Source organism: Motacilla alba, chromosome 5 (genome assembly GCF_015832195.1).
Source record: "Motacilla alba alba isolate MOTALB_02 chromosome 5, Motacilla_alba_V1.0_pri, whole genome shotgun sequence".
Lineage (NCBI taxonomy): Eukaryota > Metazoa > Chordata > Aves > Passeriformes > Motacillidae > Motacilla > Motacilla alba.
Window position 1 is genome coordinate 2,333,037 of NC_052020.1, and position 27,141 is coordinate 2,360,177.

At 40.0% G+C, this 27,141-nt stretch overlaps 1 protein-coding gene across 1 annotated transcript in view; it reads right to left on the reverse strand.

Moving 5' to 3' along the window:
* Window positions 1-6,455: 6,455 nt before the first annotated feature.
* The window catches only part of SLC6A5 (solute carrier family 6 member 5), a 30,561-nt gene continuing 9,875 nt past the window's right edge, over window positions 6,456-27,141 (reverse strand). Inside the window, exons 10-17 of the mRNA XM_038137902.1 lie at window positions 27,026-27,129; window positions 24,402-24,526; window positions 21,026-21,138; window positions 20,620-20,751; window positions 19,279-19,378; window positions 12,860-12,960; window positions 9,849-10,016; window positions 6,456-7,587 (exon numbers count right to left, since the gene is read on the reverse strand). Of these exons, the coding sequence (XP_037993830.1) occupies window positions 7,432-7,587; window positions 9,849-10,016; window positions 12,860-12,960; window positions 19,279-19,378; window positions 20,620-20,751; window positions 21,026-21,138; window positions 24,402-24,526; window positions 27,026-27,129 (999 nt within the window). The 3' untranslated portion in view covers window positions 6,456-7,431. The remainder of the gene's footprint in view (window positions 7,588-9,848; window positions 10,017-12,859; window positions 12,961-19,278; window positions 19,379-20,619; window positions 20,752-21,025; window positions 21,139-24,401; window positions 24,527-27,025; window positions 27,130-27,141) is intronic.

A 27,141-nucleotide genomic window follows, 5' to 3' on the forward strand; every position in this document is an offset into this window, starting at 1 on the left:
TTCTGATATGTTCTTATAGGAAGTATAAATAGCTGAAAAGCCTGACTTCCAAGTAAGAACTAAAACTGTGTTCCTGAGTATTCATAGGCATTTTAAAAAAATCTGAAGGTACTTTTGCAAGAGTGAAGCATTTGTCCTGGAAACTGAGCTGAATTTCAGCTCAGATAATATTTCTGTGAATATTGTTCTTGCCCTATCCATTGGTCATTGAATGCATCTTGGTTTTGACATAAATTATTGTGGAGTTGCTAACTGTGAGGTGTTAAACTGTTAGTCCTGCCAGCCACAAAGCTTGTGACATTTTGTAATTTGAGGAAGCATTTTTGAATAGGCCCAATGTCTCTCTGAACAGTTGTAGGGCTGTCTGCGTGCCACAGCTAAAATGCAATTAAAAGTATTGCTACTGCAAGGGTGTCTGAGTAAGTGTGGACTCAGTTGCCAGCTGCACTGCAAATGCTGGGACACAGCAGTTCTTCCACCTGGGGGGGAAAAAAAAAAAAAAAAGAAAAAAGAAAGGAAAAAAAGGAAAAGGAAAAGGAAAAGGAAAAGGAAAAGGAAAAAGAAAGAAAGAAAAGAGAAAAAAAGAAAAAAGAAAAGAAAAGAAAAGAAAAGAAAAGAAAAGAAAAGAAAAGAAAAGAAAAGAAAAGAAAAGAAAAGAAAAGAAAAGAAAAGAAAAGAAAAGAAAAGAAACAAAGCCCACCACTTGTAGCTCGTGGGGTAGAAAACCTCTTGGATTCACAAATTAGGCTCGTGTCCCTGTAAAGCCTGACTCCACGGGGACACTTGCGATCCACACGAACGAAGTTTGCTTTGCCGCCAGTAGAGGGCAAGAATTAGCAGAAGCACTCACACCTGAGCACTGTGAAGAAGAATAGGTGGAAAGGAAGGGGGGATTACTGTATGCCGTGCTTGCCTTAACCATTGGCAAATACTTGTAAAGGACTATATAATCAGTTCAGCAGGCTAAAAGTACCTACTTTAGGGTTTACAATTACATAACTAACAAACAAACACATCAGAGTGAAGTCTTAAGAAGAAAAATCAATTGTCTACCTCTGTATGCAGTCATGGAGCAATACTTACTGCTCTTTTTTTATTATCTTTAATTCCCAAACACATAGTTAGCTAATGTTTGAAGACTGAGAATCTAAACGAAACTTTGCAACTGATTAATCCATTCGGTATAAGATGTACCCTTCAACCTCCACTCTGACCATAGGAATTTCAGCACCAAAAGAGTAAAATTATTTCAGACTAAACACATCTGTAAGCAGTGTAGTAGAATATGTGCCTATCTTCCAGCTGTTAAGTAGCATGAATTGGTTTAAATTGTGGCCACAGTCAGTCCATACAACTCAATTAAAAGGACATGGATTTTTATCTGTTCCCATGAGTTTAAAGATTTGATGCAGTAGATGCCTAATAGTGACAGCAAATGACTGTCTCTTACTCCCAAAATCAATGTGTTGTATCATTGGCTCGCACTGGGTGACTCTGGGAGTTTGACGCATTCCATATGCCTCAGTTTTTCCTCCTGAAAAGGGCATTAATGGCCCTCAGCTTTCCCTCAGGACTCTCATGAGGCCCTCTGGTAACTTCGGACTTCCCCAAAATGAAATCCGCCTGCACAGGTAATGTGCAAAGAACGATTTGCATCACCTTCCATCACCAGGTCCTACCAGCTCCTTTACCCATGCATGCACATTTCAGAGAAACAGGAGCTTAAAGACAGAATAAAGTGGAACATCCTGCCACTCAGCTACAGAGCAGTCTTCAGGTTCAGACTCTCTCCTGAAAGGAATCATGCTCTTGGCACAAGTATCTCTTGTGATACCACTTTTGATGACACGTTGGGATATCGTGCTTCAGCTGCTGTATTTGGGGAAAGTTTCTCAAAAGTTCATATCTGCCAACAGCCAAACAGGTTGGACCAGTACCATTTCCATAGCAGGCTGGGAAGGGAAGAACCTGCTTTCCAAATCAGTGTTGTGGCACATGGCCTCACCACATGGCAGGAATTCAAACACAAGGTACAATAACACCAGAAATTGTTCCTTACACTTTCCTTCTTCATTTGATCTTCCTTTCAGCCTCCCATTTTCATCTCCAGCAGATATGAACCTCTCTTGTTTTTAACAGTTTAACAACCTTTGGGATAATTGAATTGATCGGATAAGAAGGATTTAAACAAATCCAGTTGGTCCTCTGTTAAGCAATCAATACTTCCACAAGGTACAGAACACTCAATAGTTAAGAAACCAGCCATTTAAATGATACTTGTTTCTGCAGCTGTGCAACATCCCTGTTTCCCAGGAGGGCTGTTTCCAGTTGCGGCTCAATGTTTCTAACAATCAAATGGATCAATTCTGAAGACACCTTAAGTCTGTGTGTTAAGTAAGAATGATGTTTGTGTGTGTGTTGGATGGGAAAGGAGGTGGGGGAAAAAGAGACATTTCATTCACCAGGGAAATTGATGTTATTTCTGCTTTAAACACTGGACATTTATTAAGAGTCTTTAGAGCCCATACATTATTGAATAATTTTAATTTATCACATTCAAATACACTAGGCAAATATATAATACAATAAATTGCATTTTTACACATAAATACAAAATTTGAGGTAGGGCCTCAAGAATGATTTCTGAAGTTAACAATGTATAGCAACATAATATGTACTACATGAGATACATTTGATGCATTCTCTGTAACAATATACCTTTTGCACATACAGCTAATGAAAAAAAAATGTAATGATCTCGTTAGGGTACAAATCTTTATCCATAGGCAGCAGTACCCCATAGAATGCCTGTAAATATATATATATATTTTTATTTTTTTTAATGACATTACGCAAGTAATTAAGATTTAACCCATCAGTGATGGGTCCGTAATAAAGTGCCATAGGACACTGGGAGCAAATTCTCAGCTGGTGTAAATTGTCACAGCTCCAGACAAAGCTGTGACAATTTATACCAGCCAAGCATCTACCTTAGAAGGTAATACTACATAATATAAAGGACAGATAACAACATGTTTTAGTCAATTTTCCTAACAATGGAAGATATCTATAAGGCAAATGGTTACCTGAAGATGTATTTAAATGTCATGGGCAAATAAAATATTGCAAGCATTAAGATCCAACCTAGTTCTCACATTATGATACACCCCTCAGGAAAACCTTCTCTCTTTGGTGATAGGCTGCCTGAGGGTGACAAAGGCAGAAATCCCAATACCTCTCCCCTCCTGCCTCAAGTCACCCATCTGAGACCCTCAGGAACATCAAGCTCTGACCATTTCCCAGGTACCTTATGTGCACACAACCTAATTGCAAACCAAGAAACAAGCGTCTCTCACAACAGCAAAACAGAGAAGGTTTCTGGGATGCCTCTGGTCAAAAAGCTCTGCTGTCTGCAGCCCACAGTCCCTACAAGTCTGTTCTTGATTGCAAGAAATAGTGGAGCTGCAGAAAAAGAAACCAACAGGAGACCAAAGGCTGCTATACATAAACATTGTTTTAACACCGGCAAAAAGAAATCATATTATCCAAACAACTGTACGCAATAAAAAGACCAAAGGTATTTAAAATCAATCAGGTGCTGGAATTTGATGGTAAGAGACAGTCACTCAGTGTATCAGAAGCAATGATCTTCAGTGTGGAGGCACATCAAATGGGGTCACTGGAGCAGAAATTAATCAAAATACTACTTGGACTCAATTGAAACATCATATAAAGACAATCCAAGTCTTTCTCAATTAAAGGTCATTTTGTTAAACCCTTCTTTTGGAAACAAAGTGCTGCCTTGTCTAGCTGAAACACAGGTTCTGAAGTTGCATATTAAAAACACTAGGAAGACCCCAAAGAATTTGAAGATGGCAAGCATTTGCATTAGGTATAATCTTTAATGCATACAATAATGCATCTCAGCTCATCCAGAAATTCAATTTAATTTCAAAGAAAAAATATGCATCATAGTTTCACCAAATTTAAACATTTTTTACTCACAAGATAGATAGATCTGAAAGTACATACATCACATTTTACTAATATGGCTTTTTCCCCTCCTTTTTTTTTCTTTTAAAGATCTTTACTGTTATGCTATTAGTTATTAAATTTATTTTTAGAAAATTATCAAAGTACATGCATACTTTCCTTAGAACATGGTAAATGAAGTGCATTCCCAAACTTGAAGGTAACTTCTCATTTAAAGAAGACACTGCTGGTTAATTTAATCTCAACTTTCAGATTTAGATAGTAAAATACTTTAGAAAAAGTCTCATGCAACCAAAATAAAACCCTGCCTTTCAAATTGAGTGAAAACTTTACATCTTCTGTGATCTTTGTATGCATTTCTCCCCTTTTCCAAAGGTTTTTGCAAGCCTAGCAATGGGGTCAAAGCTGAAGACAAAGATCAGCTAGCAAAAAAATCACAATCATGTGTTTACAGAGTTTCAAATTCAAGCCTAATCCTGTGCTAATGATTTAGCAGGCATAGGAACAACATCTAAATTAAAAGCAAGCAGATTAATTACATAAATCATGGAAAGCAATTCAGTTGCAATTTCATATGCAGTCTGGTTTGGCAATCCAAGCCAAAAGATATCATATCCCAGCAGTGTTCCTTCAAATGATATCTCTTTCATAATTCAGGTAGGCAGTAACTGACATCCTCCCGCCAAGGAACTCTATGGCAATGTGCAATCCCAGTTCCAAGGCATGCCTTGAGACAAGCCAGTAAATGAAAGGATTCAGTAATCCCAAACCATTTGACTGTGTTTTCTCTTTCTCAAAGAGAAAACACAAACCTACAGATATATGTTGCTGTTTTTAAATGACAGTAGTAGTGAAGACAAATTGGCTTGGACTCCAAAAATCAAACCAAGATGCGAGGGAATATTGGTTAAGAGAGACACAGAGTGATTTATCCCGACAGAAACACATAATTCCCAAGAGAGATGCTGACTTAGGTTCTTTTTGCACCCAGGGAAGGTCCCTCAGCCCCACCCAGACGTGGGAACCAAATTTCCAGCTCATCCTTACGGACCTTTATGAGGCCAAACAGAGCACAGCTTTTCAAACCTGCCTCTGCCAGGAAAATAAAAGTCAGAAGTAAGAATAGCAAGTCTTTTATTAAAATAGCAGGCAAAGCTGAAGCAAGGGGAACAGCTTTAAGGCAGAGAAGCCCACAGGAGGGTCCTGTCCTGCTGCTGTGTGAGACAGGGACCAACAAGAGCCCATGGAGCGGAGATTCAGGGGTCAGTGTAAAATATTGTGGAACCTGCCATCCCTGCCCTGCTTGACAACCCCTGATAGTGCTTCACTTGTTCTGTGTGAGGATTAAAGATTTCCAGCAGTGCCTAGAACTGACAACACTAATTGCCCCGTGAAAGAGGAAGTTCAGCAAAATGATTAATATATTTCATATACATATATATATACACACACACAGAGAAAAGGAGTTAACAATTTGTGGAAGTGTTACTTTAAGGTTTAGCTTTTTGTTTTCTTCAACAGGATGAAAACAACACACCTACTGGTCTACAGACACACATGAACTGAGGATTTACCTGAGACCCTGTAGTATGAAGACAGACAGACAAAGAAATGGGATAGAAACAGTCCCCTGAAAGGAAAGAACATTTACAGGCTACTACAGCAGTGTCTGTGGGGAGGAAAAATCTGGCTAAACTACTAAGCTCATTATTTCTACACTGATTAGTAAGATATTTATAGGGACATAAAACATCACTAGCACACACTACATGAACACTGATCACCGTTAAAAAATATCATATATGTATGTATAGGATATAACAAGATAATAAAGGTTAAGTTTTGCCAATTATTGAAGATATATTTTTCTCCCTCATTCTAGTGCATTTACAATAAGTTGGGCTAATTTTCTATTTAGGTAAATAAATGTACTCTTTAAAAGCTCTATTTTTTACTCTGTCCCATAAGTAACAAAACTATTTAAGTCTAATATTCATATGACTGCATATATATGTTTTCTAAAATGTAATGATTTAGGATGCCCTACTGCTATGCAATGCTATGATGGCCCTCTACTAAATTGTCCTTTCCACCCAACCCTTGCATTTTCTACATCTAATGTCGCATCTGTGTGGATAACCGCAGTGGTTAATTATTGTGCATTTGAGTATTTTCATTTAATGAAAATATTTTAATGAAAAAAATACCCTATGCATGTTTTAGAGAGAATACTGCTTTGAAAAATTTACGTGCTATATATATAATATATAGACAAGTGGGGTCCTGCTATTTCCCCATTGGTTGAAAGAGAAGAATACACCATCTAAAAGTTATAGGTTATATAAAGGTGCTTATAGGCAAATGAGCGGGGAGTCACAAAGTTGAACAGCACATCCAATAACTGTTTTCAGGTGGTAACTAGACTACACTTACCACTGTAAGAATACAAAGTTAGGCACAAATTATATGATGGCTTTTTGAGGAGATACTGTAAACAAAAGCAGAGAAACAAGGAAAAATATATTCAGAGTATTGGAGCGAGGTGAGTAAAATCACAGTTGCACTTGGTGTGGAGCAAGTTTTCAGATACTTTGTGTAACTGAGGCATTCCTAGTTGAAATGACAGATACCAAATTATCAAAAGAAACATATGACAGGACTTCAAACAGTGATGCCTATACAGCTCATTCTGACACCATTTCCAAACCACTTCTAGACTCAAATGCAGTTTAGTCTCTCAATTGATCATTTTTTAAAATTTTGTTCTTATTTTTCTATTAATGGATTGTCGTGTTTCTGTTCTCACCCCATATATTGCTTCCTGGTGTGCTGTTTCAAGGTTCTCCACTTGTTTAAATAACATAACAAACCCTCCAAGTTAGTATAAATCATAAGGGAAATGTGCAGACATGATGGGTCAAGGTTGGCTGTCCGCGTAGAAGAAGCAACCCCATTGCTACAGGAGCCTTATGCTGGATCTACATCAGGACTACAGGAGATCCCATTCTTTGCTCTTCCATCATATTTGAGGAATGAACTTTCCTTGAAATACACTGGTAGCAAAATCCTAGTCCCATCACAGCCACCTGTTACAAAGGGTTCTTGTGGAAAGTGTGTCAAACTGCACACCTCATTTCCTCTTAAAGATTTTTTTTGCTTGGTTTTGTTTATTCCTACATCACCTGACAACACCTGGCTATGTCACCTGTCACACGCAGGGCTTTTGCTGTGTCACTGGGTACAGAACATGTCACAGGCATCACCTACACCTGGAAGTGGTCTAGTTAGGCCTCCCCTATGGCATGCAACAATAAGTCCCACTTTCCTAAGCAACCACTTTCAGGCACTGCGGAAAAGAAGAAGCGGTGGGTGAAAAAAAAATGGGAAAAAAAATCAGAAAATGCTGACAATGTTATTGCCATCCTTTTGTAATCATTATTAGCATTGGGTCCCCAGTTCCATATCCTTCACTGGCAGCTTCAGTCCCAGGGAGGAGGTTCCCAGCGGATCAATCATGTTCCTGTACCGTTCGCCGCGGTGCTTGGCCAGAAACGGGCCCCAGTCGGGCTGTGGGGAGCACACCAGCTTGAGCCGCTGCCGTGGGGGAGAGAAAAGAGAGTCTTGTTTGGTGTCATGGAGCAGAATCACAATGCAGAGGAAGTGAGGATAGGCTCATTTAAGGTTATTGATGACAGCCTGGCGATGCTCTACTCCTCAGCATTTGTTTTTCACAAAGTTTTCAAGACTAATAGAGGATCAAGTGCCAAGATTTTAATTATACATTCTACCCCACACCATGTGAGGGGAGCTCAGAACCACTGCTACAGACTGAGTCTTTCTTACTGAAGGACATGTGCACAATTACTTAGCCCAATGGTCTGAACAGTGGGTAAGTGCATTAAATTAATTGGATTTATAGTTAGCATATTTCCCCAAAGTATACAAATGACCAAAAAGTAGTATATCACTATGAAAGATTTTAATTTTGAGATGACAAAATGTTTTGTTTCTATCTGCAGGAAAAAAGAAAGAGGAGAACATCAATCTGGCAAACAACAAAAATTTTCTAATCTTTCCACTGAGTTCTTTATTGAATATATAATTTGATTGGTGCATTCATAGATAAAAAGGAAAGAAAACATATTTTTGATGACTTAAGAGGGAACAATTATATGTTTATTACCTAATAAAGTGAATCAGACCTCTCTTTCAGTTATTTTAATCTCTGCTTAATTATCAGTTTGCAACTTTTACCTCCCAAATCAACCATAATAATTTTATGCAGCAGACTCAATATTGAGGAAATACCAGACTATAGCTGAAATACCTTGAGCAAAAGCTCTTTCAAAACAGATCCAACTCTTGGGTGTTTCTTTGGGTGCACACCTCGAGGCACAGTAAGGGAAGCACCCTATTTTTGTGGCAATTTGTATGCCAGTTTCAGACCTGAGAAGTTTTGAAGCAGAACCATTTGTGTCAGCGAAAGAAGCTTATGAGACAAGGAAGAAGTAAATCTAATTCCACATTAAGTCATTTCCAGTAGGGGCAGCTGTCTCCTGACCAGGCACTGCAGTCTCCTCCACGCAAGAGCTGATTGACCCTTTAGACAAGTGGCCTCATTGTCTGCTGCTTGGATGGTCTCCCTAGGGTGTCCCACCACTGTGAAAATTCCTCTCCTACAAAATTCCTTTGCTCTATGGGTAGAAGAGAAGCATAGTCTTTTCCCTTAGGCATGCGTAGTGTGACATATTGAGAGATCAAAAAGATTATGCTATTTTAGTACATTTTCTCTCCTTTTCATTTTTTGAAGCAAGAAGCCTCCCCGGTGGGATTTGCAGGGAAGCTGAACTGTAAAAGCAGCTACAGAAAGGGGAGTGAGTATCTGTTCCTTCTCCCAAGGTGGGAGCAGCACAAGCAGCAGGCAGTGATGAGAAGGCAGAACTGAGAAAGCCTCAAAGACCTAAAATAAGAGCCCTGAGCTTCTCCAGAAAACAGGGGCAAGGCAACGAAGGAATGAAATGCTGACATTGCTCATCCTTCCAGGGACTGAGGAGCCAGCAGGATGGGAACAGCCGGGGGTGGGGGGGGGGGTGGCAGGCAGGGACAGGACTCAGGGATGAAGAGAAGTAGGTGGCCACCAGAAGCAGTGGGGGAAAGTGTCAGGAATCCAATTAGCAAAATAAACAAAAGAACCTTAAATTAAAAATAAATTGCCATCTGGAATTATTTTAAGCCCAGGTGCCAGAAAGGATCAGCTAATTCAGGAAGAATAAAGAGATGAAAGGTGAAAGCAAAGATTGCCAGCTGGGGTTTATAACGAGTGGCTTGAGATGCATGAAAAGCCTTCCTGCTCTATGTCGCATTCCTGGCCTTCAGCGAGCGGTACAACCTTGTGGAGCACATCCTGGGTGACTCCAGGCCCCAACTTTGCACACAGGCAACTCCTGATTGACCTCTTCTAGTGCTGATTGACCTTTCCTAGTGCTGATTGCCAGGCTCCCTGGGCACAACACGCACCAGCAGCTGAGGCTTCTTGTGGCTATGTGCTGCTTTTGCAAAAAGGCCAACAAATCTAGAACAACTTTCTTCTAATAAAGGCATAAAAAACCGCATGAAATTTATCTAGATCTCATAAAACAAAACACTACACAATTTAGGACCATGTTTTTTGAAAAATTAGGAATAGAAGGTCTACAATTTAAATCAACTGAGCATCTCTTTGCAACACAATAACTGGTTTACCAGAAAGTAATCTGAGCAGTATTAGACATTCAATATCACAAAAATCAATGTAAAATGAAAGATACAGTCTCCTGGGGCCATATTTTTAAACAGCAAAAAGACAGAAGGATTACCTCAATAAATTTTCCTGGGGCTAGATGCATTTTAATCACAAACATAACTGGGATCCAGATGACTGAGCAGGCTAGCATGAGCCACCCGAGCACCATGGACCAGCCTGGGTAGTGGTACGCTCCGTAAGTCATGGGTTCCCACTGGTAAAAACTGAAGCAGAGAATAAACTGGGAACAAGAAAGGAAAACAAACATGTTTGAGTAAGCAGAACAAGCCTGCTATGCCACAAATGCTGGGTATCCACACACACACAGAGTTGGTGTACAGATAAAACCATATACACCTAAGGCAGGGCGCTGCCACAAGCTCTAATAAATGGGTCAGAGCCTGAATCTTATGAGTTTCTAGGAAATCTTGCAAAATCCCACAAAAATCACTGCATTTGTGCCAGAATAATTAAAATTAGAATCTTGTCCCTAGAGTAACATGCTTTATTGCACAGTCTATTAGCAGGTTTACCTAATGTGATTATGGTATGCTCTCCATTTCACTTACTTTATGAACAGCAATATATCTGCTTACATTTGTGCATAATTCAGTAACTTTTGGAAAATGCCTGTGCTTGCAATAATTGCGCACAGAAGATTTATAGAAGTATAACTAGGTGAAGGCACATATAAAAATGATCAGCTTTAGTTCCAGAGATGTGGAGTCTAATGAAAGTCTAATATTAGGCTATCCAAATGTCTCAAGTATTAGCTTTACAGAGGCAATAATAAAAAAGAATTCATTGCTTGGTTTTGCTTTGTCTGTTTCCTTTGCATAAAAAGTGAATTATGACTGATCAGTGTCAATTTATTTCTCACTGTAAGTTCACTAAACATTGCATTTGGAGGGAACTACAACAGAACATGCAAGTTTAGAGAGTAAACACAGTCAGTTCAAATTTTTTTCCTTAACAACCAACCCAGTTTCCTATTTCATGGTTGTGATTACTGACAGGAGCTACAACCACAAGTCTGATTAGCAAAGGATCTGAGCAATTTGCAGAAAAGCTTTACAATTCCCTTCAGAAGTGTAAAACAGGGTCTAAGGCAGCTTCTTGAAAATAACCATTGGGGGGAAAAAAAAAACCAAAGAGCTAAAAAAATCCCATGTGCACATGCCTTCATCTTTAAAAGATCCCCAAGAGAAGATAAATACCATTGATGCCATCCTAACACATCCTATAAACTGGAGCATGTCTTCAAACTTTTTAAAAGTGATCTGCAAACTATAGGCATACATTGCCACAATCAAGCAACAGGTGGTTAAGATAGAGCTACCTGGTTTTCACACAGAGCAGTACTGTAGTGCACTGCAGACAACAGGTAAAGAAAATCTGTGCAAGAAAAGTAGACTACCTTCATTTTACTCATTGGAGAAAACATTCTCACTGTAGAAAATTTCATTACTTCACAACTCAGGATTTTGTTGAACTCACCAAAACTCAGTGGTCCCTTCACACAGGCATTCCTGCCTGTGAAAACTAAACCTTTTCCAGTTTTCAGAAAAAAATGTCCTAATTCGTGAATTAACAATACTGAAAATAAGTTGTTAACTTCAGCCAGTGTCTTTTTCTTCCCCCTCCAGGAAGAAAAAGATTTGCCAACACTTACACTGCACTAAAGAACAGCACACACAGGAACTGCCCAGCACGTGAGCTGAAATACAACTTCTCTGGAAGGAGCAAAGGACTAGAGAGTCACTGCTTTGCTTCTCCTCCTGCCAGCAGATCTCACACTGTTCCAAAATCTCTGTCTTTTCAGAAATTCCAGGAACTTTTCTTATCTTGTACCTGAGCAGCTAAGAATACTCACGCAGAGAAGCTGTGGTTGCCCCATCCCTGAAAGTGCCCAAGGCCAGCTGGATGGAGTCCTGAACAACCTGGGATAGTGGAAGGTGTTCCTGCCCATGGCAGGGGAGTGGAGTGAGATGAGCTGTAAGGTCCCTTCCAACCCCAACCATTCTGTGATTGTGTGACTTGTAGGAACTATTTAGTACTGCTGTGAAATTATGAGTATTTAAAACTCTACATGGTGCTGCACCTGGGGTTCAGGCTTGAGAACTTCCAAGGGGAGGTAGGTGCACTCAAACAGAAGATACTGGCAAAAGAAGGCTCTGTTGTTTTGTGCTGATTTGTCAAGCTGAAAGCTTTTGAAACAGCTGAAATAACTATTTCATTCTCATGTTAAAAAAAAAAAAAATTATATGTGATTGCAGATTGTATCTGCACGTAGTTTAAAATGTAAAGGAAGCACTGTGTTAGAAACCTAGATGGCAAATGTAGATACAGTTATTGGATTTGGTCCCCTGGACTTGAAAAAACTTTCATAGCAATGGTGAAATTGAGAACATGACTTTTTTTAATTAAATAGAGACCTAAACGTGAAGCAAATGCTAACTGAATTTGAAGGAAGGTGTTGGGGAGGAAATAAAAACGAAAGGAAAATTGGAAGAATAACAAAAATAGACCAATCTCTCTCTGGTTTTAGATTTCAGGGCTCCTTTCCGGGCCGCAGCTGCTGTCCCGCAGCGCCACCTCCCGGGCCCGGGGACTTGGGGACAGTCCCGCTCCCCCCTCCGGCTCCTTCTGTCACTCGCGGTTCCACCTCAGCCTTGCCAAAGCGCCCCTCTTACACCAGCTTCTGCGGCAATAAAATGCCTTTTTTCCCCTAGCTCAGTCTGACAGCACACAGGAGGATCCTGTCTTTTCTTTTCCCTGGGCATACATAAATATCACATACGCACAGACATAGATATATTTATATACAATAATCTATAATGCTGCAGTGCAACGGTGTGCCATAGCAGCATTTTGCATGGCCAGGAAAAGGCCACCATTTTCCTGGCAGACTCACCATCCCTCTCCACCAAAACCACCATCCCTTACACTGTTTCTACTACATACCCACGGCAAGAACACATGTTGTCATCCAAGTTCTAGCTACTAACACCAAGAAACATCACGCATAATGAACAAAAAACAACAAAATTATTTGGAGAAGATGTTATTTTTTTTTTTCCTTACTGTTAAAATAGTTGGGGTCACAAATGCCCAACAGACTCTCCAGAATTTACTTGGCTGGAATCCAATCATCATTTCTATGTCTTCACAAAATCTTTGCAATCCTGTAAAGAGCAAATGGAAGAGCAGTTAGGTGTGAAAGAAACCAGCTGCAGTCTGCATCAGAGCTCTGGTGCCCTCCGTTGTGTCTAACTGTTGTTTAAAATCTTCCTCGGAGGATCTAACTACGCAGTAAAAAAGGGGACTAATAGAGTGGGAACCATTCCATTAAAATATTTCTTTCTTAAGGAATAAAACAATTGTGCTTTTACAGTGAGATTAGGAGTTTAGTATGTTTTGTGTTAAAGCATTACTAATATGTACGGGATAGCTGCAATTATTTGTCTGTTTGTTTTATTCCTCTGTGAAGATCAGCCTTATTAATATTGGTATATCTGCTTCAGCACAGGCAATATTTCAGCTTCTCTTTACCTGCAACATGACTGGATTACAGCTGTAGCCCTCAGCACTGAAACTGGTGATGTCCTGTTCTTTTTCACCTGGTGCATAAATGGTATTTAAAATTCATAAAGAGCACCTGTAAATATTTTGAATTATATTCAATGTTGTCTGAACAAACAGATCAGCTGATATGTCAACCTTCATAAGGTTACTTGAGTTAACAAAACATGCAAGATTGGAAAATGGTATTTCAGCCATTCTTCAGGTCCTCCCTAGCCACGCCATGTAACAGGAAAAGGTGTGTTGGTCAGCAGCTGCTATTCTCTGGTGGTTATTGGTAAGTTAGTTATTAGCAATTTCATTTTTAGTAATTTATCCAAAAGTCTAAAAAAACCTTAAAAATGATTCCAGCTTTCCTAATTGTAATAAGAAGAAAGAGGTCAGAGCTCATCTGTTCACATAAATATTAAAAATTTGGGCAAATTTTATCTGCCTTTTGCAAAGCATTATTTTGCAGCATTTTGTCTAACTGGCATGATGTGGGGAAAGCTTAAATACTGGAGAAAAGTCATTGAGTAAAGGAAGAAATGCTTGTAACAAAAGTAATAAATTACCTTATTTCTTATTGTATAGAGTCAGCTGCTGCAGCTGCTGAGTGTAAGAAGGGATAATCCCAGGCTTGATCTCCCTAGTTTGGAAGCCTTTCTGTTTATATCAAGGAGAAATAAATCTATCCACCTGATTGTTCTAAGAATTAGGAAAGTGAAACACTAGCATTTGTTCATCATCCAGTGCCTTCTGATACAGAAGAAAGCAGCAGGGCTGGGTGATGTTTGGCAGCCCTTCAGGGTGAGCACACAGTAGCCCAGCTCAGGCACACAGCATGTGAGAGAAAAGCTGAAGAACCGCGTTATGATAAGGAACAGAGAAGAAAAATACAGAAATTAAACAGGAAAATGGTACTGCAAGGACTGTATTTAGGGAAGGGAAAAAATTAAAATCTGCAGTGGACAAAAGCTCGGAAAACTGAGCTAAGGTAACTCAGAGGTCACTTTTTTTCTTCTGTAATTTCTTTCCCTCTTTTTCTCTTTTACTGACTACCACAAGTTTTCTTCTTCAGAAAGCCTCTTCTGTGTAAAATACATGTAATTTTTATGACCCATAGAATCACTGTACTTCAGCACCAGTCTGACTAATTGGGTCCTTCTCTACTTTGTAATGAAAGTTTGTATGTCTGGAAAAAATATACCCTCCAAGGTCATCGTGTGATGGACCTGGAAGGAGATTTTTGCTGCAATTGAAAGATTTGTCCCTGTGTTTTATTTACCTGTGCAGCACCTGCAGTGAGTGTGAGGGAGGTGCCCATACAGCAGCCATCTCTGTGCTGTGCTGGGAACAAAGCTGGTATTAAAATAATTGCAGCAGCACAAGGTACAGGCTGATGGGTATTTCCACAAAGTTTAAATCTCATTCAAAGTGTCTGCTTCAGCCACACTTGCTGCTGCAAAGAAGGGATACCTAATTGGATAATTACCAGGGGTTTCTGCCTCCAAAATTCATGCTAGCTTCATGAAAACCTGCACAGATTTGTTTGAAACTCCAATTTAAAAATGAAAAAAAGAATTTCTTTTTAGGAATGGTCAGTAGATAGTCACAGTGTAAGACACTCTTAAATATTAGCAATTCAGGAGTCAAATGTATACACAGGTAGAGGGAGTACACATTACTTATCTCTTTCCAGTGGAAGTTCCACAGAAAATATGTAAAGGATATTTTAGTTTACAGAACACCAACTTATTTTTTCCCAGATCTTAGTAAATCTGATCTCCCTCTCAGATCAGTCAGGCCTGCTGAATAACTTTGGGAAATAAATAACACATGATACTCCATATCTGATTTTTCCCTCTCTAAAGTAGAATGATGTATTCATAGGAGCTGACATATAAAATCCATTTAAAAGGAGACTGCAAACCTAGCCAGACAACTACTTCACTATTCTGCTACAGGTAAAATGTTCAAAATGACTAATGTTTTCTACAAATACACAGCAGCAGTTTCCACTCACCCTGACAACAAAACTTCCCAAAAACAAACTGTCATAAAACAGTTCTGGATGGAGCATAAACAAAGTTTCCATCACGTATTTTCAGTTTCCAGCAGTATTTCACTCAAACACAGGGATTTTTGTCTTTAGCTTCATGCTACAAAACGCAACAGTGGGAATTATGCTGGTGATTAAATTAATACCCCCACCTCTAAGCTGTTCTTTACTAGTCATTCATCATAATCTAAACAATTGGAGAATAAACATCTAAACCAGCATGTGAAATAAGAAGGTGTATTTGATTTTATTATGAAGCACTGACTCTACTGAAAAATGAGTGATTACAAGGAAATAACCATGTGTGTCGCTTCTTAATTTAACAATCTCAGCAAGCTCAGCAAGCAGAACATGTAACAAGAACTAAAGACAAATTTATTTCATCATAAAAGCACCTGCCATTGTTATGCCAACCTGCTTGCCATGAAGAGTACAAGTGCACAGAGAAAGGTGTCAGTGGAGTGTAAAACAGCAGTTGTCAGACCTTGAAAATATATTATGCCAATTTTAAGCGCTGCATGAAGGAATATAACCCAAGTAGCAGCTGTGCTTGTATTTACAACACACAAATCACAAATGCACAAGATGTATTTCTGTGCCCAGTCCTTACAAAAGTAGCTTTAGCACAGTGAAAGTAGCTCTGGTATGTTAGTCAAACAGGTAATGATTTTAATGTAAGTTTTTCCTTTTTATTTAAACGAAAGGAAGCTCCTTAGACTAGCAAAGGGTTAGATCCTTTGAAATAGATTGCAGCCCAGGTTTTACCAACATCTGTTGATGAACAATCAGTTGTACAGAAAGCATAAAAAGAATAATTGGTAATTTGTCAAACCTTTTCCACATCTGATTACACTGAAGTGATAACTCACTAAAAAAACCTTTTCCTCTATTCAGGCCCTTCCTTTGCAGAGCTATTATTATTTGTGCATTATTTTATGTTTTTCGTAAATGTTAATGTTTTAAGGGATACTGGAATTGCTGGACAAAGCAAACACTGGTCAGAGCTGTTTTTTCTTCCAAACCTAGTAAGATGTCATTCCACAAAGGCTGGCTTGCAGTGCTTCTGCCACACAGTGTTCAGAGGAGGAACAGAGCTGGTTCTTCCTCCCTATTTACCTTCATCCTTATTCAAAATCATGCAGAGCAAAGAAATTTTACAGATTGAAGTAGGTTTTAAAATATTAAAAATATTTTAAACACAGATTTTTTTTCCCTTTTGCTCTAATAACAATGGCTTTAAAGGGGGCAATATTTGGCACAGACCAGGTGATGCTGTCAATGCTGGTGGCCATGAAGAGTGAAAACATCTAGCACAGCATGGCTCAGGCATGCTGTCAACAGAGGAGAAGAAGGAAGGCAAAAAAATCCCCAGCAAACACTTAAAATCTTTTTAAGCCTCCCCATTCATCACTGCCTAAGAAATTGCATTGATTTTAGAGAAGCTGGGTTTCATTTCACCTCTAAACCAACTCTACTTGAATTATTTACATTCCAGGGACATAAAAAAGTGAAGAATTTCATCCAACCAAAACATGACTGGCCTAAATCAACTTTTCTCTCTGTTTTTTGTGTATTTCCATAATATTGTGTAACATTTCCTCACTAGGTCATGTCTGGCTTAGCAGCCAATCTCTCAGGCATACTCGCTGAATTGGATGTCAGTGGAGGTTAAAATACACTGCTGAATTTCCATGAAACTAGAGAAAACAAGGAAGAGCTGATTCCCTGTCCTGTCTATAACATTTCTTTCTCAAGCAAGAGCACCAAATTCTGCATGATTTGAAACCTCTCCTATATTTTAAATTCGCCATGATTTGAAACCTGTACTGTATGTAAAAGCACTTACGTTACAGAGTGGATTCCACAACACAGGCAGATACAAGTATTCCGTGAAAAGGGCCAGAACCCAAAGTCAGTGGCTACACAAGCAGTTTCAGCAGAACATCTTGAATTTTTATGTCTAGCTGATTAAAGTATATAATTCATTCCTGTCCACAGCAACAACAGAAACAGCCTTCCATTCCAGGCATAAATTTTTTATGGTATGTGGGAAGATCGTCACATTTCTAAGAATCAGTCTCCTGAAAACACTGGGCAAGTCTGGGAGTACATCAGCAGCTGGTATCAATTGTTTTAACTACAGCAGCTTTGTGATGATTGCACTGTTTCATGCTAACTGAGCATCTTCCTCACAGTTTAATGCACATCAACAGGGATCAGTATCACTGGTGTGACCACTGGGGATAATTAATCATTCTGAGCAGCTGCATAGTCTAGAGTCTACGTTATGGACAAATAAGAAGAAGGGAAGTTGGATGTGTACATGGGGAAAAAGCCTTCCAAAGTTGTTAAAGGCTGTGTTGAGTTTGCAGGAACAGGTTTTGGTAGCAGTGGGGCTACAGGGGTGGTTTCTATGAGAAGCTGTAAAAGCTTCCCCTATGTCTGGCAGGGGCAATTCCTGGAGACCCCAGGGAAGACCCACTCCTGGCCAAATCAGAGCCAATCAGGAATGGTAGCAACATCTCTGATAACAGATTTTAAAAGGACAAAAAAAAAAAGTTATTGCACAGGTGTTATTTCAGCAGAGAAGAGCAAGCTGAGAACATGTGAGGGGAATGGCCCTGCAGATGCCCAGGTCAGGGCAGAAGGAGAGGTAGGAGCTGCTGCGGGCACTGAATCTGAGATTCCCCTGCAGCCCCTGGTGAGGCAGCTGTGTCCCTGCAGCCCATGGAGGGCACAGGGATGCACAGACCCACCTGCAGCCCATGGAGGGCACAGGGATGCACAGACCCACCTGCAGCCCATGGAGGGCACAGGGATGCACAGACCCACCTGCAGCCCATGGAGGGCACAGGGATGCACAGACCCACCTGCAGCCCATGGAGGAGCCCACACCAGAGCAGGGGGAAGCCCGAATGAGGCTGTGAAACTGTGGGAAGCCCATGCTGGAGCAGGGACATGGCAGGGACCTGCAGACCCATGGAGAGGGGAGCCCATGCTGGGACTGTCCATCCTGGTAGGACTTGTGACCCTGTGAGGGAGCCACACTGAAGCAGGCTGTCCTTGAAGCACTGCACCCCATGGAAGAGTGGCCCACATTACAGACATTCATGGACAACTGTTGATCATGAAGTGGACTCATATTAGAGAGGTTCAGGGAGAACTGCCCTGTGGGAATAACCCCATCCTGGTGCAGGGGAAGGACTCCTCTCCTGAAGACTCCTCATCCTCTCCTATGATAAACTGACCATAACTCCCATTCCCCATCTCCCTGTGCTCCTGTGGGGATGAGATAGAGCTGGGAAGGAGGGAGGGGTGGGGGTAAGGTGTTCCTAAGATTTATTTTTATCTCATTATCCTGCTCTGTTTTTCTTAACAATAAATGCAATTAATATCCTCAAATTGAGTCTGTTTTGCCCATGACAGTATTGGTTGAACAATCTGTCCCAGTCCTTACCTCAACCTGTGAACATTTGCTGTATTTTTCTCTCCATGTCCAGTTGCGGAAGGCAGTGATAGAGCAGCTCTGGTGGGTGCCTAGCATCCAGCTAGGGGTCACCCTAAAAGATAACTCTATTGACTCAGGAGGTCTCTGTCCCTAAAACTGTTGAAGCACAAAAGCACCCCTGAAAAAGCGTCAGTAAATGTTTGCTCTATTCTCATACTCATATCTTTGAGCTATTGGTGGAAAATTACTTGAGACTGTATGTCTACAAGCATTTAAAGGTATCCTTAAGTCCTATCATGCTTCTGTCCAAACTAAGAGTGTTTTGGGGCTTTTATTACAGAGAAAAATTACTCCTTTCCTTAAGAATTTCACTTACCACTTTCTAAAATGTTGCTTTGACATAGGCTGTCCAATAACAACTTTTTTTCTTACCATAGATATAGGAAACTCCAACAAGCTCAAAGATGGCAATAATGACAAGAGAGTAAGAGGCTGCATAAGTGTCCACAAGCTGCAACATATACATTCCACCCTAATGAAAGAAAGAGAAAAGATTACTCGTGGCATTGAGGCAGGCAGACTGGAGAGGAACAGGACCCTAGGCAGCATCCACACATCACTGGGCACAGGCTCATGCTGTGCTATAGACTCTTCCTCATGGCTGAATGGATATCAAATCCAACAAGAAAAAAAGCAGAGGGTATACCTGATTCTGCTAGCTAAGACAGCTTGGGAAGACTTTGAATTCAGTCCTTTAAGATTAAGGACTGAACTGTGATCAGAACTTCCACCTGCAATGTCTCAAACTACATAATACTACAACAAAAATAAAAATCACCATTGGAAGCACAACTACCATAATAATGAGTCCAGTTCATCTGTTTGGAAAGGATTTAATATCCTGTCTCCATGATGAAGTTAAGCAGCATAATTCAAGTGAATAAAGGACTGAATCCTTCCTGGGCTTTAGAACAGCAAAGCTGAGCTAGTAGCTGATGAGGTAAGGGGGAAGAAAAGAAAGAAAAAAGGGGTGAGGCATGGATAAAATATTAAGATTTTGTCCATCTCATCTTGAAATTATTTATCATGCTGAAGGTATTTGTGAAGAAGACACTGAAGTTTTTCAGCAGTTGATGGGAATTCCAGTATTAACTCCACAGTTTGCAGAGACCATCAGTATATGTCTAATCTCAGAGCAAAGGCACTCAAAACAGGTGTGCATATTTATATAACATTCAAAATTGGGGGTTTTTTACTTTATTCATAGAATGGGTTGGGTTGGAAGAAACATTAAAGATTATTTCATTCCAAACCCCCCTGCCAAGGGCTGGGACATCTCCCACCATCCCAGGGTGCTCCAAGCCCTGTCCAGCCTGGCTTTGGACACTTCCAGGGATGGGGCAGCCACAGCTTCTCTGGGCAGCCTGTGCCAGGGCCTCACCAGCCTCACAGGGAAGAATTTCTTCCTATGTCTAATCTAACCCTGCCCTCTGTCAGTGTGGGTTGAATACTTAATTTATATTACTATTTCAGAGATGTTTGGCTAGAGAAAATTTTAAAGGCCTGATTCTCAGAAAGATTTGAACAGCAAAGTCTTTTAAGAATATCTCAGTCAGAGCATCCTTTTTTTTTTTTTTTAAATAAGGTTTTCAGACACAGCATGTGTCACTTGTGGCAGAATTCAGCTAAACGTTTTGCAGCTTGTGCAGGAGAAAAGCAGCCACCAGAGGGGGACTGGGGGCAGGCAGTGATGCTCAAAGCCAGTGTGGTTACCTGAGTGATCATAGGAAATCCCATGATGAAGAAAGACACGCAGCAGCCCAGAGTGAACAGAGCCTTGTGCGTGCGTAAGTACTTGGGGAATTCGTCTGACACAGAGGTCACGATAGTCTCGATGGTGGCAAACTGAAAAACAAGCAAAAGGGTTCATTCCAGTGCACACAAAGTGGTCCAACTGCATATAAAACATTATAATAGAGTATTTTTGAGTCCTAGGTGTTAATGCTCAGATGGCAGCACCAAAGCTCTGCCAAAATGATTTCAGCATTGATGGCCTTACTGCATTCCTCTTTTTTCATGAGTCATTGCTCACATGGGAACTAGCAATCAATTGCATGGTCCTCCAAACAAAGAAATAGGAAAATCAAAAGGAAAAGAATGGGACAAAAAAGGAGTTTACCATGGTGTCTAATCCAAGAGTTAGAAGCATCAAAAAGAATATTATAGCCCAGAAGGGAGAGAGGGGCAGCCTAGTTAAGGCTTCTGGGTAAACCACAAAAGCAATCCCAGGACCTAGAAATAAGAAAAATAAAGATTATCAGATTCAATCTTTCCTATTTACAAAAAGGCTTAAACATTACAGAGTTAGCATTACCTGATTAATATCTATTTACACTGTAAATTTCAAATCACTTGCTTGCCAAGCAGAATGCATATTCAACCAGTATACAAACACAGTGATCCAAATTTTTAAAAAATTAGCAAAAATTGCACACTGCAGCAATGTTTCTGTCCTGTTCTGTGATCAAATTCCTGCCACTTCCCTGCCAATTAGGAACCCATAGCAAACATCCACACCTCAGTACTACAACATGAATGGAAATGCAAATACTCTTCTTGAACTCATTGCCACACTGATAAATGAGGAGAGGATATAAAACATGCCCAGACCTGATACCAGACAGAAGGTAATAACTACTGTGATTCTAAAAAATCCACAAGAAAACCCAAAATAATGCAGAGAACAAGAAATAAGGAGATGGAATCTTTCAAAGATTAAATCAGGAATTTTTCATCCTTTTGGTTGGTTGGCTGGTTGGTTCGGTTTGGGGGTTTTTGTTTGGTGTTTTTTTAATATATTGGGCTTCAATTTCTATTGGTCATAAAGAAAAAGTATTTTTGTAAGCGCTTAGATCTGCCTGGGAGCAAAGCCTGCAGGGCTGTGGTGGCAGCAATACAGCAGGTGGCACTTCCTCTCTATTTATCCCAGCTGAAGGGATGCCCACTCCAAGCACTCTGAGAGATGTTTCCTGCCAGGTGAGATACAAATGCCATGAGCCAAGTTGTTCTCATGCCAAGAGAATGGGCTCCCCACTGGCTCTGCCCTGGACATTTCTACTTTAGATCTTGTCCCCCTGTTCCTCCAGCTGCACAAGCTGCTTGTGCTCAGGAGAGAACTGCTGCTTGCTCATGTACTGAGAAAAATACAGCTTCAGCAGCATAAAAATCATCTCATTGGGCAACTTGTGCAGTGCTTGGGGTTCCTTCTGAACAAAAGGCAAATATGAGAGTTAAAACACACTTTAAAAAAAACCAAAACTAACCCTGTTCATGATTCAGTAAGTGCTGCTTCCTTTAAAATGTGCTGCAAAAAAAGTACTTTTTGCATGTGAACCTCTGTTGTACTTACAAACACCTCTTTAATCTCTTAATTAAAGATTTCTTCTTGACTGTTGGAGATAAGGGCTCCATTTAAACTCACTGCCTGCATATAGAAGTTTAATTAAGTCTCAGAATAATGCGTTCCCAATAATCACACCTTTAGAAAAGTTAAATTATAGAATATGAGCATGTCTCCAGGTCAGTCCCTCATAGCTCTCCTAGATAACACACAGGAGCATCCAACCACAGGAAATAGTCACAGGGAGACAAGTTCCCAATCCTTCTATCTTCCAAGATTTGGTGGGTATGAACCCTTTATAAAAGTGTATTAAAGCCAGGAAAACTCCAAGTACTTTATATGTCTTAAAAAGTAAAATTACCTTGAACTTTCATTTTAAGGTATAACATTTTTCAACTACACTATGTTCTTAATCAGAGAGAGAACAAAAAGAGGTTTTGCTGTCTTTCCCTCCATGTTTTATTTGTTCATCAGATAAATTAGTTTTTCCTGAAAAGAAAATTCTAAATGAAAAAAACATACTATGTTTTTCAGATTAATAATTTAGAGGGGAAAAAAGGAAAAAAATTTAAAACCCTTTGTATTTCCATTAACATTTTAATTCAAGGTTTTGAAAACTTGAAAGGAGATCATGCTTCATCATCATTTTGGCTTTTTTCTCCTTCACTGCAAAAAGAAATACAACTTTAGAATTTTTAAAAAATCATAATTAGGCAATAACAAGGGCTGTTCTTTTCACCAGTTCTTGAGTTTACTTTTTATCTACTGTTCTGCAATGCGCTACCTCAGTCCACAATTACCCTTAATCTTCACTCTCTTCCTGGTGCAAATTCATCTTCTATTACTTCACTAAATTTTGTTTCCCCCTATCATGGAGAGCAGCAAAGCCTCACTCTCATGAAATAGTTTTACATTATCTGAACAGGCTCTTACAAATGCCCTCACAGCTGTCCCCACATCCCCTGCAACAGCTGGGAACAGAGACCTCCAGCCTGGGACTAGTTATTCACTCCCAGACCACCAAGCACTCAGCAGAAAAGGGTTTTTGACCTCCTGTGCTGAATATTTCACCATCTCCAGAGAGATGCACCAGATGAGCCAAGTATTCCCTCCACCATGCTTGGCAGTCTCATCTCTCATCCCCTCTCTACATCTCTTTGGAGCTTCCTATGCAGCTCCACTCAAGCACAGCTCCTTTAGCTCTAACTCCTCACAAATAATTTTGGTGAGTGCAGTGTGGTTTAGATTTTGGGGCTGCTTTTGATGTTTGTTCCAGAATAGAGGAAAAGTCTAAAACTAAAATATTAATGTAAACATTGCTCCTAAAAACTCCTACAACCCCCTGCCAGGAGGTTGCAGCCAGATGGGGGTTGGGCCTTGCTCCCAGGGAACAAGGGACAGGACAAGAGGACATAGTTCAAGCTGTGTCAGGGGAGGTTCAAGCTGGAAATCAGGAAGAATTTTTTCACTGAAAGGATGGTTAAACATTGAAATGGGCTGCCCAGGCAGGTGGTGGAGTCCTCATCCCTGAAGTTGTTCTAGCAATGACTGGCACTTAGAGCTACGGTTTAGTTGGCACAGCTCTACCAATTAAGACCTCTCAGATCCCCACTAATGACCACCTCTCTTCATTAACCAAGATGTTCTAATCAGCTCTTCAGAAATGTTTTACTTCTCTGTGAGGCATCTCCTTGCTCCCCACAGTTCAGAAGCACAATCCACCCGTCGCACCAGATTTCTCCCACCCTCCTCTCATCCAAAATTCCAACCACCAGAGATAACTTTTCCCTTGAAGAGGATTTGACAAACAATGAGAAGGCAAATAATCCTTTAGACTACATGAAGGGACCATCCCACCCTACCATCCATCAGTCATTTACACAAAGGCTTAAAATGAGTCTCAACTTCCTTCCTTCTCTTACCAAGCAAGGGATTAAGAGGCTTTCACTAAAATCTTGACTTTCCAGGCTACCTTCTCCTGTGCAGAAATGCCTGCATGTGGTTTAGTTATCCACACCAGTTTGAAGCCATCATTCCCACCTCCAATATCAATGATATTGGAGTGACCATATATCATATATCTGTGATCACTAATAACAGAGCTGGAAGCGCCATGGGGTGCCTGTCTAAGTAATGAAATGCCAGTGAGCCCTACCTTGGTCCGCCACAGCTTCAATATTCACTTTGAGTTCATTTGCCATGAAGCCAATAACTGAGAAGATGACAAAGCCTGCAAATATACTTGTGGCACTGTTGGTACACGTGACTATCAAAGTGTCCCTGCAAAGAAAGCACAAGAAGCCTGTTGGGATACACACAAGGAAGGTTTTGTGCATGTATTTCAGGAGTTTCTCATCAGCGCACACATCTTGTGGGGATGCTGGTGAAGGTGCATTTTACACTCATCAGGGGCATTTGATGCTGATCAGAGAGCACAGAAGTCTCCACAGCAGCACCAGGAATCAGCTCTGCAAGCTTCCATCACCCATGTGCTGTGTAGGAACCACATGCAGGAGGGGAAGCACATCTGCTCTTGGCCTCTCTGAAGAAGAGAGACAGCCATGGTGACTTGATTTGTAATATATTTTTTAACTCTTTGCCTCACAAGGAGATCTGCTCTCCATATTAGGTATGGAACAAGCACTGCTGTCCAGGTGAGATGATTTTTGTCTTGTCCTTCTGGTACTTATACACAAAATCCCAGGGTTAAGCTCTCTGTACATTGCAGAGCTTGCTCAATCACCTTCCTGTCTGTAGAGGGAGGATTCCTTGGTACGTTTTTCCATGGTTGTTATTATCAAAGGAATCTCAAGAAATCTATAGCTGAACATCTTACTATGCTGGATATGTATATCTTGACAGCAAACCAGCCCTCATGAGCCCCATCCATAGTTATTACATTCTTAATAGGATGTTTCTTTTAACAATATGCATGTCCAGAGAACTTCCCCATAAACTACTACATCTTCAGAAAAACAAATCCCTCACTTTAATCGTTTAGGGGGTTTATGTTGGCTAGAATTGTTTATTCCTACTGCTATTTTTTTGTCAGGCAGAGAACGAAACACAGCTTCAAAAGCTGTCAAAGAACCTCACTGAGCTGGCAAACTTCTAGAATGTCCAACAGAGCATGTCTTAAAATGAATGATTTTGTTAATTCTTTGGGTCTACAGAAAAAAAATGACAGTGTGCTGTTTGGAATCATCATGTGTTAACCTTCTTCCAAAACCTAGACAGGTTTGAAATATTTCAAGTATTCATTATGAAGTCAATTTATGTAAATTTACTGCAATTATAGATTTTGGATTATGTTTAAAATAATTGTGTAACTGAAAATTACAATTGATGTATTAAAATGTAATAAATATAGCAATTGAAAGAGAAAATAAAATTAAAATATTGGGAGTAACTAAGCTTTTCTATTTATTTCTACTTCAGTCTCTCATATCCCTCCCTAAGCATCTATTTGGTATTAGAACTGTGATATTTTTATACTTCATTACCATGTATTCCCATCAAAATTTTCATTAAGATCTTCCAAACTCCACAAAAGGTTGTTAAGTTAGTTCAGAAAGGTAGCATGATGCTTCCTCCATTTTCCCCCCTGATACTCTGATTGTAATTATTCATTTAAAAAAAAAAAAAAAGGCTCAGGAATAGCATCTTCAAAAATGGGACCCAAAGGATTGCTGGGTGGGCGTTACTGTGTATGCAACACTGTTAGCTTTCATCCATATTTTGGGATAATTTCATTAAATTACTTTTGAGCACTAGTAAAATATTTTTTAATTCCTTTTTAATATCCTCATCTACATTTCTTTTTTAGGTTGAGTATTTTGCATTCTGTACTTAGAAGCCATAGGAGATGGCAGTAAAAATCCCAAGGAGTGTTTGCTTTGAAATCTTGACTGGGGAAAGTTTTTGAGCATCCTTTTGGGTAAGTCCCTGTGCATGCTGCTGACTGTCCTGGATCAGCACCTCTGGCATTGCAAGAATTGGCAAAGGTTTGCTTCAGACTGACTTTAAAAACTGTAAAATAGCAGGGAAGCACTCCACTAATGTAACCTACTTTTGCGTTTTCCATCTGCAGACATTTTAGCTGGCAGGCTTTTGCATGAAAATATTAAACACTATGACTTTTTCCCATGTAAATATAGCTCTCAAATACATGATTTTAGATTTCATAGCATGAAATAACATGTTGCATGTAAAACCACAGTAAGAGTAATTGGAAAAGGAAAGAACATTTAGGAGATGTAAGAATCACATAAATGGAAGTTGCAAGTTAAAGTCCTGCATGTTTCACAATGCAGCCTTCAGCCCATTCTACTCATGGGCTGTCCTTCAGCAGAGCTGCCAAGTGATTCTGTTTCACTGCTCACAGCTCTTGACACATCCCAGACTGCCCTTCAACCTCAGCCTCCTGATTCTGAAAGTGGGGAGCCAGCAGGAACTTTAATAAGCCTAAATGATCATCTTGAGACTAGTAGATTAGGACCTGGGGAGAGGAAAAAATACACAAAACCAAAAATGGTTAAATGTAAATGAAACACACACACACACACAAAAAAAATAGGAAAGAAAGGAAACAGAAGAGAGGAAAAGAGAAAAAATACAAGAGAGGAAAAAAGGACGAAAGGACAGCAGGGGAAAAAAAGACAAGGGAGAAAAAGACAAGAGATAGGGGTCTTGCAAATCTTGCAGATTTCTGGAAGATGAAGGTTAATTGGTTTTGGACAAACCTGTTTAGTACCACAGATGTATTTCACTTTTACACACCTGTAGCAGTTATTATGGAATTTGTTGTATGAAGAGAGGGTAATTAGACCTCCCCATGCTGCAGATAAGGAGAAGAAAATCTGAGTGGCAGCATCCTTCCAAACCTAAGTAGGAAA